At 35.0% G+C, this 13252-nt stretch overlaps 1 protein-coding gene across 3 annotated transcripts in view; it reads right to left on the bottom strand.

Annotated features, from left to right (window-relative positions):
- LOC134667094 (ensconsin-like) overlaps positions 1 to 8160 on the bottom strand; it is a 48594-nt gene extending 40434 nt beyond the window's left edge. For all 3 annotated transcript variants that reach the window (XM_063524381.1, XM_063524394.1, XM_063524386.1), the window contains exon 1: positions 7982 to 8160. In XM_063524381.1, coding sequence (XP_063380451.1) covers positions 7982 to 8024 — 43 coding nt within the window. In that variant the 5' untranslated portion in view covers positions 8025 to 8160. The remainder of the gene's footprint in view (positions 1 to 7981) is intronic.
- Between the last annotated feature and the right edge of the window lie 5092 nt (positions 8161 to 13252).

Genomic DNA, 13252 nt, shown 5'->3' with positions numbered 1-13252 from the left:
CACCCCATTTCTTACACCCTTAAGGGATGATTTTGGGGATAAAGAACTATTCTTATCCTTCCCCACAACTTAGACTATCACCATAACAAATTTCATTTAAATTGGTTCAGCGGTTATTGATTGCCCATACAATATCCACCGCCCTTTTCACCCCCTTAATTTCAACTCAATCGGTTCAGCGGTTTAAGCGTAAAACACAGACAGACACACTTTCGCATTTATAATATTAGTATGGATTTAAAATAATGTACTTTGTTCGATATTTCTATAAGACATAATTAGAGTAAGGCTATGGCACTCTGCATCTGCATGGCATTTGCAATGACAAGCGGCACTGTCTTTCTTTGAAAAAGAAAAGCTCTCACGCTTTATTTTGTAACGTCGGTGCAATAGTTAACTTAGGACTCGATGTATTACGTACGTACAGTCAACGGTAAATATATGGGTGTACAAATCATTTCAAAAATATGTCCCATAACTCTTATGTCAGTGAATTAAAAACTATGGGACATATTTTTGAGCAATTTGACAACACCCATATTTTTACCGTTTACTGTACGTAATACGTGAATATACCTGTACTCCCACGAATTAAGCTACTCCATCTTTATCACCTATCAGGTCTAGTTAACCTTGCAGCTATCACACAAAATTTAACCTGATGAATGGCAAATCGATTGCTTTATCACGCTCGTATGTCAATCGTAGCCTAGCTGCAAAGTCGACCTTATAGTTCTTTCGTAAGGTTTACAATACAGTCAACTAGGAGACCATTGGCATGTTTAATCATGCGGGGATAAAAGAACAGCTGTTTTGGTACTTTCAGAGCTGATTGATAGCGCCAATTTAAATATCAATCTATTGTTACGAGCGAGTTCAGTAGGTAGGCGTGTTTACTTGGGAAGAAATGCGATGTTAAGTGACAATAGTAACAACATAATTATTATGTTATGTTATGATTGTATGAAATATTTGATTAATAGCAAATATGCTGCTAAATAGATAGGTTAACTTACCTATGTATGGAGACCCGATTTCATTTACATTATGTTTGTTATGTTATGACTTAAGACACTTAGATATTACAACGGGCGGAGAAACAATAAAGTAAAATATTTTATTCGTGAGCTAAGATTTTTGATTTACTGAAGTTTAAACAGTAATTGAATGTATGGCTGCAGAACAGAATAAGAAATTATACCTACATACTATATTACACTTTCTTTAGACAGCTTAGACCTAATTTGGGGATTAGAGGGGATTTTTGTAGTTACTCGAGCGTGTCAGAATGATAATAAATTAATAATATAATCTTGCTAACCCGTGGAGTTTAACTTAACCACTTTTAGGCTTCTATGTTGGTCCGTGATAGTAAGTATTGTTTTAACGGAATCGTCTCTCGTCGGTGTGTGCTTGTGTCAGTGTCTTAATGAATGTATCTGAAATTAGGAACCTAAAAATCTAGTTACATTGTTTTACATGATTACAGAGCAATAGGAAATGTAGAAATATGGAAACAAGTTTACATACTCTCTAGAAAGGAAGGTAATGATGATAAATAATATTTTCTTGTCTTATCAAGAGACTTCAGACGCCATTTTTGAGCAACATTATCATGTTATATATGTTATATTATATGCATTAATCTAACATCCCACGTCGTACAATATAAACCTGATTCGTCATAAATGTCATAATCCAGTCGATACAAGTTAACATATTTGTTAAGAATTAAGACCCAATTGAATCTGAGACAAATTACTATATGAATATAATGAATAATGATACTGAAGATATATTAGTAACATGTTATTCAGTGTCATGCTTCTTTCATAACGCCTGTCATCTCGTCATTCACTTCCTGAATTCCATTTTCGAGTCTCTGATACTTACCTTGTTCTTTTGGTATACCTTTACTCATATTAGCTTTTCTTATTCATAAAAAATAGCAAGAAAAGTCTTGTCAGATGAATTTCATACCTCCGAATTTTACACCCATAGTTTTGTAAACGCTCAGATTAGGAATATCTCACGTATGCCTAAGACTATCCCGATATGACGTTACGGGATCGTGGCACTTATGGTAGATATTTAATGAAATAATCTTAGTAATGCAGTCTGTTAAGGTGTTTGTGCGTAGGTGTTTCAACGGTCAGTGAGTCAACTCTGTATTCTGAGATCATTATCTGAACTAGCAAAGCAACAGATGAATATAAAATTGAGTTATTACATAAAATATGATTCTTAAATTATGATTAAGGACGTATGATGCGATTTCTGACACGAAATAGAAATTTTAGATTTCTATATCAAAATGTTAGTTGACTAATTAATATAATTATCGTAGGTTATACACAGATAATCGCCTCTCTCTGTTCTGACTGCAGTTTGCGCTCAACTTCATACATATAAGATGTAAATAAAGGTGCTGTAAGTAAATATGCCTACTTACGAGTATAACATACTATGAAAGGAAAGTTTCCTGTCGACTTAGGCTCTTAGGTGTCGACATGTGTAAAGCTTTGTAAAGTAGTAGATTACATTATTGAGAACGCGCAACGTGGGAGTAAGTGCTCTCGATAGTCGTGTTTTAAAGAATATATTCTAAAGTTGCCTTCGTGAACTTCTCGATATAATTCTTGTCTTCCTAAACAGACTGAGTGAGTCTTGAGATTGCTGAGCTGGCTCATTCATTTTATATTACTTATATTACCTACTTACTTTTATTTCTCGCATACCGACTCTCTATTCTACCCCGTAATTTCTTTCAAAATTGTCTAACTAAAGCCACACGGATTAAGAAATACGATCAGAGTTTTTAGTAACTAAGCTAGACAGTGTAATGCTATGATATTACTTGGTTATCTACACATTGAGGTACCAATGTAAACATTATTGACCTGATCGATAGCTTGCAGCACATTCCGACATCTCGCTTATCAGTAGATAGCGATATCGGACTGGATGTCGTAAAGTGATCTACGTTCTATGTTCGATAGAGTAAGTACCAGTAGACTATTAGGAGGTAGGTGAGGTACGAAAGGGGTGAAATACGTATATATGAAAATTGACCTACTTATATGAAAATATATATATAGCATTGTCTTCATCTTCCCCGCGTTATCTCCTCATAGGAGCCTGGGGTCCTATTGGCAACTAATCTCGAGAATCGGAGTAGGCACTAGTTTTTACGAAAGCGACTACCATCACCATCTGACCTTCCAACCCAGAGGGGAAACCAGGATCTGGTTGGGATTAGTCTGGTTTCGTCATGATGTTTTCCTTCACCGAAAAGCGATTGGTAAATATCAAATGATATGTCGTCCATAAGTTCCGAAAAACTCATTGGTACCAGCCGGGGTTTGAATCCGCGACCACCGAATTGAAAGTCGTACCGCGTACGCCCTTACCGCTATTTTTTTGAATTGATAGACTTTTTTAGGGTTCCGTACCTCAAAAGGAAAAAAAACGGAACCCTTATAGGATCACTCGTGCGTCTGTCTGTCTGTCTCTCTGTCTGTCCGTCTGTCACAGCCTATTTTCTCCGAAACGAATAGACCAATTAAGTTAAAATTTGGTACACACATATAAGATTGTGACCCAAAGACGGACATGTAACGTAAACAAATGAATTTTAAACATAGGGGCCACTTTTGGGGGGTAAATGAGAAAATTAAAAAATAAAGTTTTTTAAACTATATCGTGTTATATATTAAATGAAAGAGCTCATTATAAGAATCTCAAATATATTTTTTTATAATTTTAAAATAAACAGTTTAGAAGTAATTCAAGAAAATAGGCAAAAAATGACCATTCCCCCCCTTTATCTCCGAAACTACCGGTTCTAAAATTTTGAAAAAAATACATAAAATAGGTCTTTACCCATAGATGACAGGAAAACTTATTAGAAATATGTAATACTATAAATTACTTAGTTTTTGATCCGACCCTTACGGGTTTTTTAAAGGCAATTCACTCGCGTTTCACATATTATAAAAAATAAATTGTTAAAAATTAAGTAATGTACGGAACCCTTGGAACGCGAGTCCGACTCGCACTTGGCCGGTTATAAAAAGTACCTTTTATTTACTTAAATGAATATAAATAATAAAACTTAAATTATTAAAACGCGGCTATCGGCTCAATCGGGTGGCCATAGCTAATGGCTAGAGATTCCCCCCCGTCGGTCTTGAAAAATATGAATGTCAGGAAAAATATTCGGAAATCAGGAATTTTGTCAGGAAATTCTAAATTTGTGTCTGGTAACCCTATTACCGCTAGGCTAGGCCACTATCGCTTCGTCATATGAAAATATACCTAAGTATATATGAATATGAATACTCAAAAACGTAATTATTAATACGTTTTTGAGTATTCATATTAATAAATAATAAATACCTAACCTATCTACCAACCTACAATATCCTTACAACTTACGACCACCTTAGCTAAACCAAAAACGAAACTGTCAAGGAAGCACTGGCTAATCAGGTTATTCACCTGCTTTGTCAACCGCTACCGGTTCGACAAACATAATATATACCTACCTTGAATAAACCATAGACCATACCCCACAGACGTCATCAATTATGATATGAGTAGGTGGACATGTAGCGTACCTACCTATGAAATGTCGTGTCAAGCTAATCTTACTAAGCAAATACCCAAATCCGAACATGTAGGTTTCACATAAGGTTACATCCGAAATACCAAGACACCTACAAGATTTCACAACTTTAACGCCTGAGCCAAGAGTGCATTTTTGATCAGCAACAACGACAATAACGATATGGAAGTTTCCACTTTCTTCCTTAGTAAATAAAGTTCAAAATCAGTTTTAGCTAAGTCAAGGTCGCCATCTCGCCATTGACAAAATGCTGATTTGATTACATTACCAAAGACCCGTATTTATGAATCAATTTTAATATGTCCAGCTATTATTGGGTTTGGCCGTAAAATGGGTTTATTGATTTTGAATTCGATTATTTAATATGAGTTGAGTCAGACTGCCATAATGATAATCATCTTTCGATTATGTTATGATATTTCCTTTAAGGTGTAAATAGGTAGGTATTTTGCTATTATTTTTCTGAACTGTTGTATCTGTCTGTTATATAGAATTAAGTTTTTGTGACTAAGAAAATGCAGCACCAGAAAGAATCAATTTATTGACCAAATTCATAATCTATCAAAGTACCCAATTAATGCAACCAGATGTTTTTCAAACATATGACAAGGCTGAATGAAATACTGCATTTTGTCATGAAAGCATGATATTACTAATTAGGTAAAGCAGATACTTTCTAGCACAGTGAAATGCTTTTGTTCTGTTTATACTAACAGTGTATATTTAGATGACATGTCCATTCAGTCAGTGAGTCATGACATCGCTGATGAATTATGCATAGAATGTCAATAGTCAACACTCAAGAATGGGTGATGGGTTAAGATTTCCAATTAGTTGAAATCATATAGTGATAAGTGATCATTTAGAGATTTTAAAAGTGTAATATCTTTGATTTTGTACAGAAAAACATGATTACACATAATTATAATATAATTTTGATAATCATTCTATGTATGTAATATTTTTATTTTGTTATCAACAATTATAATTTCAATTAAACTTCAATGAGCAGAATCAAACTGAAAAAATAAATAATAAACATAATAGCTCCTTTGATTATTACTAAGTAAAAGTATTAACAGTATGCTCAATTAAGTTTGACTCAAATTCAGCCTGAGATCTAACCAAGAGTTAATGTAGCCACTGTACAGTCGCCATCAGATATATCGGAGCAGCCAAGCTGTTCACAAATATCTGAACTCGCCTCTATTGTCAAGGCGTTAGAGTTCAGATATTGTGAACTCCTTGGCCGCCCCGATATATCTGATGGCGACTGTACTGTGGCTACAGGTTTCTTGGAAAGTGAAAGAGTACACCTATATTATTTTGTAGCATCTTCCGTCACATTTTAGTACTCTGCCGATGGCAGCTTTAGAAACAGACATAGAATTAATAAATTAATTGAAAGTAAGTAGTAGTAGTACATAGTCAGTAATAACAGATCATAACATAACACACTTGTAGTAATGACTAAGGGCATAAAGATTTTTTTTTAAACTAAATAAACAGGAATGCAAATTATCATGTGCAATTTGAATGGTATTGTTTCAGATATTGTTCGTGGCAGAAGTGGCCATTATCAGCCTGATAGCAGGTTATTAATCCAATACAAACACTCCTAGATAAGAAAGGTGGAATTATCATGTTATGCATTGGAAATATTAATATTAGCACACGGTATGTGAGAGAACAGCCAAATGCAAAATTGCAAGGCCACTTTATGAATGAATTTAAACATAATGTGTCCAGGTAATATTTCAGCTCAGTTGCTCAGAATCACTTGTGTCGCTTAACTTCAAACATGGGTAAATCCTTCAATCTTCTCAGCAATTATTTACACTACTATACCTTTTCTTAATGCCAAAATCGCATAATCTGACAGATGGATTTATCCGATTTTGAAGTTAAGCGACTCATTTGTCACTGCAGAATAGACAAGCAAAATATTTTCTTTTTATTTTGGTGATTTTTGTATTGTTAATTAATGATCTATAGGTACCTGAGAGGTTTTCATGCAAAATTTCAACTTTCTAAATCAACATCTTCAGGTGGCACATTGAGTTTGAAATTCTGGAATTAGTATTATCACCGCAAACAATGGGAAGTGTATATTTATTTTATTCCATTGCGAGTGACAAAATTGGTTTGCCAGAATATTATGCTATATTCCAAATGTGTAATAGACAAGTAGTCCAACACTATATTATGTTGTGTGCATTGCCCTTACAAAAATAATATTATTTAATTACAAAAATGTGTCTACCGCAATATAATTTCATTGTTATTACCATTAATTCCGATGTTTCAGCCGAGTTGCACCAGCTGTGGTCACGGAAAGACATCGGAATGTCGGAATTAAAAGTAAAAACAATGAAATTATATCACGGTAGACCCGTTTGTACATGGTCGCGATCCTCAGCAATGAGGGACCGAGGAAGAAGAAGACCCGTTTGTGTAATTAAATATGTGTACGCAATGCAAGAGTTTAAGTTGTTAAAAATCATATTACTGCAATACAGAAAATAAAATAAAATAAAATTGAGTTAATTTGTTAAATGTAACTGAATGATGTTAATGTTAATATGACAACAAAATTTATATTATTTGCAACATATGTTGTTCTCTCCTTGACAGCTTTAACCTGATTTAGTGCTGTTTTAATATTATTATCCTTTGTTTATCCAGTTATCAAGAAACTAATATATTGGCGTAATACGGGGCTAAAGCTTATCATTATTACTCAAGCAATAAATTCAATTTCTCGACTACCTATCACTTACATTTTATAACAGAAATTTGTTTTGCCTAAAATTAGGTAGAGAAAGTATGCACAAATATAAGAACAAGTGCAAAATTCATCAACATGACATCTACTGTTGCCTTAAGTACGGAAATGTCAGAACAATCATATGGTGCATATGACTCAAGTATAGCATCATAAGGTCAACAAATGATTAAATATACATTACATAAGGCAACTTGGCCACGAAATAACTAACTAGACTGCAAAAAAGAATCAAATAACGGTAATTGAGCTATGGAATTGGCCAAAATTTAGGTTCAGCTCATGAATATTGCATGGAATGACATTAGTACTCATTTTTAGCACATTCCTGCGCACTTGTAACCGTCTGGCACGCATTTAGCTAATAATAGAACATACCACGACGCTAAAAAAGACGCCTAATAAAGATAAAAACAAAACATAACACTTGCGACGGGCGAACCACTGCGGACATTCTCGAAAGCGGTGCACAGACCCACGACGTGGGGCCACGACACGGTTTAGGGTTAGACGGTATTTAAACACTTATTACACATAACAACACGTTTTAACTTTTATTGCACTGATACCTTTACTTTCAGCGGTTTCCGCAATATTCACGTCATCAACCATCTTGCAGGATGACAGTCACTCACTAATTCACTTCACTTTTTAATCGAACATATTCGAAAACTCATACTTCGTTCACTATTTTCAGCCAGACAGCCAGCCAGCGATCTATACGACGGACACTGCGTTCCGTTCGCTGCCAACGAAATATGAACGAAACGTATTTTACGTATGCGGGCAATTTCAATGAATTGCTGCGTTTGCGTTGTTATTAATTGTACATCGTTCATTTATTAAATGATAGCCTGTCTAATATTTTTTTTACATAATTATTATTAATAATATTTTAAGAAAATACTGTTCAAAATAGAGTTTTTGATTTAATGTAATGTCAATATTAGAATTCGCCTAATAGCGACACCTAATGGAGTACACAGACACTAATTTTGTTCATAAAAATGGTGATAGATGGCAGTTAAAATATTTGATATTAGCGCCATCTCTGTTTTGTTTACTGCTTTACCTGGATGTTTATGTGTATATTATACAGAACTTTACAATAAATGAAAGCGAGATGGTTAGATGGCGCTGATATCAAGAATTTAACCGCCACCTGTTGGGTACATAACCAACTAAAGCGATGCAAAATTTACAAGCTAGATGGCGCTATAAATACCACAGAAAAACAAAATTAAAACATGGACTGTAAGAAGTTTTTTTTTAACAAATTTTAGCGTGGCCTCAAAGCAAAGAACATGCCTCAAAGAGTAAATAGGCCAAGCAATAAGAAGTTATAGAGGGAAATGCTAGGAACACAATTATTGACTCCGTAGCTTTGTTTGGACTAGTTAGGAGGTGAACATATCGAAAGTCCCCGGCCGTAGCCCCGATGCTGGGGGGTAGAGGGGGGAAAGAAGGTCTAATTTTTCGGTTTTTCACTTATATCTTGGAAACTTTGCGTCTTAGCGACATGACTACTAAGACAAACCAAAAGCTGATAAAATTTGTTACAAGTTTTATTCAGTCAAGTTTTTCGATATCTTGAATAGTTTTTGAGATATCCGCTCTTGAAAGTATATTTAGGGCTTTCAATTTTATCTTGATATCTACATTAGTGAAGCTCTTAGGCCGTGTTTGGTATCATTTTCGTATAAATCGGGGGTGCTGAATTCATTTTTGGTATCACATTGACACCATTCCTAAGAAAAAACATATAGACATTAAACAAATACCTTTTTTTTTTAATTCCTCTTCACGCTTAAACCGCTCAACCGATTTAATTGAAATTTGGTATACATATATTTCGAGTTCCAAGACAGGACATAAGATACTTTTTATCTCAATAATCATCCTTTAAAGTTGTGAAATGGAGTATGGGGGGAATTCTACTTCGTCGATGAAACTGATTTCCTGAGGTTAATACTGCTTAAGGTAAGGTTTGAAGTCATGTTTGGTATCATTTTCATCTAAATCACAGATGTATACCATCCTAAATTTCATCTAAACCGGTTCAGCGGTTATTGACTCCCCATACACACTTGCACCCCACTTTTCACACCCTCAAAAGATGTTTTTGGATATAAAAACTATCTTATGTCCTGTGTCGAGACTGAAACTATTTCTATACCAAATTTCAACGAAATTGGTTCAGCAGTTTAAGCGTGAAGAGGGATTTAAAAAAATATGTTTTTTTAAATTTTGGTTTTACTTCGGAATAGTGTCAATTTGATACCATAAATGAATTCAGCACCCCCGATTTATACGAAAATGATACCAAGCATGGCCTAACAGCTTCACTGATGTAGATATCAAGATAAAATTAAAATCCCTAAATAAACTTTCAAGAGCGGGTATCTCAAAAACTATTCAAGATATCGAAAAACTTGACTGGATAAAACTTGTAACAAATTTTATCAGCTTTCGGTTTGTCTTAGTAGTCATGTCGCTAAGACGCAAAGTTTCCAAGATATCAATGAAAAACCTAAAAATTCGACCTTCTTACCCCCCTCTACCCCCCAGCACCGGGGCTACAGCCGGGGACTTTTGATATGTTCACCTCCTAACTAGTCCAAACAAAGTTACGGAGTCAAAAATTGTGTTCCTAGCATTTCCCTCTACAACGTTTTTTGAGCATTCATTTCTTGACCTAAAAAGCAGGTAAGTACTTATATTTGCCTGTTGTATTTTGAGTTGCCGATTCATTATGATTTTGTTTCTCGATTTTGGATTTCAAATTCATATAAGGAACCCCGGTCTTTTGATAGGCTTGCGTGGGGATATAGACCCAACACATAGAGGCCCTGGTATCCGTTCATTATTATTATTATATTTTGCCCTCGAAATGTTCTTAAAATAAAAAAAATTCGTTTAGGTACTTACCTACCTGTTTCTGAATAATTTATTTTATAGTGGGATCACAAAGAGTATCTTTACGCTCCAATTATTATTAAGAATAATTAATAAGTAAGTAGTTTAAATTCCGACACGTTCCTACAATCGCCAGCGGAAACTACCATCCTCAGTAAAATCGTACCATCAAGGCAAAACATGCCAAACGGTGCTAGATTTCTCTCATTTGTGATGAATGCAGGCATACCGTGAGTATAGCCAACTTTGCCCCCTTTTTTCGAAAAAAACACGAATTTCTCAAAAAAAATATATGACATCGTATGACTTTTTTTGCTCAGCACGTCCAAGAAATTTTTTTTAAATCCTGTTTTTACCCACTTTTTTGGCGTTTTAGAGGGCGGGCAAAGATATCCGGGGTTGTGGCTAACGTTGCCCACGTCAATTTGGTGCTGAATTAGGTACAGCTCTTATGATGATGATGTCTAAAAATCACAAAAAGTTTTTGGGAAATCCTACCATATGTAAACTTTTGAATAAATCGGGTGGGCAATGTTGCCTACCCGTTTTTGCCCTTTTCCATACAAGACTCACCTAAGCATTTTACAAAGGCTAGAGTTGTCACTTTAGAGAAAACCTGTTACAATAGTTTAATGGCCTAAAATATGAGTTTAGCTGTATTTTTCATGCGTAAAAGGGATAAAACATCTAAATAAAGGATAATAAGACCAATCAAATACAGTATAAATTTATAAACTTACTTTAGTGTACAAACATAACCTTCTTTTACTTGCGAAGTTGGGTGAGTTTGTCAAAAGTGACAACCCTAAGCCGTTTTTGGTGGTAGGCAATGTTGGCATCCATAGGTCTGTAAATTACCGGATTACATTGCCCACCGCCAAAACTTTTGTGTCTTTAGGCCTTTTTAGATTAAACCTCAATGGACATAATTTATGCTTCACGTTTTATAACTGAAACCCGGAGATATTTGTCTAAGGGTTCTCAATTTTTTTTCTACATGCAACATTTTTTAACAATTTTTTGCCCGCCGAAATATACCGTATTTTTGACAACTCGCTGAAAATTCCCAAGTCAAGCTGTGCACATGTTTGGTGTATAGTTTTGTCACAAATTTAACCTATTTTCTGCTAAAAATAGCAGGGTGGCCTTAAGTATTATACATTTTTTTACATTAACGAATATGCTTAAAATTGTCGTTTTGGGCAAAGTTTCTACTGGTGGCAAAGTTGGCTATATTCACGGTAATGTTTTTTAAGTTGGTAGGTAGGAATCTCTACGTACGTGTACTACCTACGAACGTCTCCGGATTTTGGTAGGTAGGTACCAATAACAGGTACCTATGTACAAAGGTATATACCTACCTACCTAGGTATTAGGTAAATGGCAAAGTAAGATACACTCTCTAAAATTAAATTGCAACTCTATAGACGTTATTTACTGTATGTACCTACTTACGAAGCAATTATCTACATTTTTGATAGTCACAAACAGCGAAGATGACAACGACGACCGACGACGGATATTGTATACTTACCTATATTGTATTTATATGTACTTACCCCTGAAGGTGGGATTCCATTCCACCACTGTGCGGCACTTTGCGGCACAAGCATATTCAGTACAAATATGCTTGTGCCGCACAGTGCCGCACATTGGTGGAATACTAACTTTAAAGTTAGGTATTTGTAAGGAATAAAGGAACCATCCATAACGAACTCAAAGCTATACTCTGCTTGTTCTAAATTATGCATGCCATAATTATGTATGTGACGTCCCACGGATAAAGGTAGTTTATGGCGGTTGGCGCTTACGCTATTTTTAACACCGCTCCAATATTATTGCGGCGCTAAGCGACGTAAGCGCCGGCCGCCGTAAGGTACCTTTTTACGTGGAACGTCACATATTGATAATAATCCATAACTCTGGAATAATTTGCACTTAGGTATACATAGTACAAACCTCGCCGAAAGTCACAAGTAGAGTCACAACCGACTGGACTAAGTGGCCTACCTACACTGAGAGAAAAATCATCACCAGGAATTAAAAAACAGTTCTGTACTGGGGGAAAAAATGAAGTTTTAGTAATAATTTCACTATTTCTGTAAAGTTTATTTATTTCTACAAACAGCTCAGTAATCCCAAGTATAATTTCAACAAACAGATAATAGAAATTGCAAGAACTAATAGAAATTGCAAAAGTCAATTTGTTCCTATTAGTTAACTCTCCTTGTCCCCGGATTAAGTTTATTTTTGTAATTCTAAGTGTATTTTTGTTGTACTTTTCTCTCAGTGTACCTACCGACATAAAACAAAATGGTCACATAAATTCGCTTCCACTTTTTGTGCAACGCACAAACGACATGATTGTCTCAACTCATTCGTAGTTTGCGAAACCACTGACTCACTCTGGGAAGTTTTTACTTAATGTTCAGTCAAGTTGTAAAATGCTTACCTATCTTTCTAATTTAAGTTTTTGGCACCATTTGGAAAGTATTCGCGCAATTGATGATTGATGGATGATACTCTCACGCCCATTTTCTTAATCATAGAAACAAAAGGAGTTTACATGAACAAGCGGGCCAAAAATCATAAAACCCCCTACCTAGGTCGACGTAGAGCAAGTCGAACAATGCTCAGTGCAGGGTTCGCTTGGCAAAAAAGAGTAGAAATTAAAAAGTGGCAACACTGTAGTGTCGTCCCTTTCAATCCAATATATGTATATAAGAAAAAACTTTTTACAAAAAAAAAGAAAACCGACTTCAAAAAGGATGAAATAAAATATTATCCTTTTTAAGTCTATGCGTTACCAACTGATATGTTTGAAGTCGGTGCCAATCCAACTTTTGAAGCATACCATGATTTTGGGGCGATTCGATAAGGATGTACGTTTTGGATTGCCTTACAATGAACGTACTTTCTGTAGA

The sequence above is a fragment of the Cydia fagiglandana genome, chromosome 1 (genome assembly GCF_963556715.1).
Source record: "Cydia fagiglandana chromosome 1, ilCydFagi1.1, whole genome shotgun sequence".
NCBI lineage: Eukaryota > Metazoa > Arthropoda > Insecta > Lepidoptera > Tortricidae > Cydia > Cydia fagiglandana.
The sequence above is the reverse complement of the archived record's forward strand: the minus strand, read 5'-3'. Positions and strand labels throughout refer to the sequence as shown.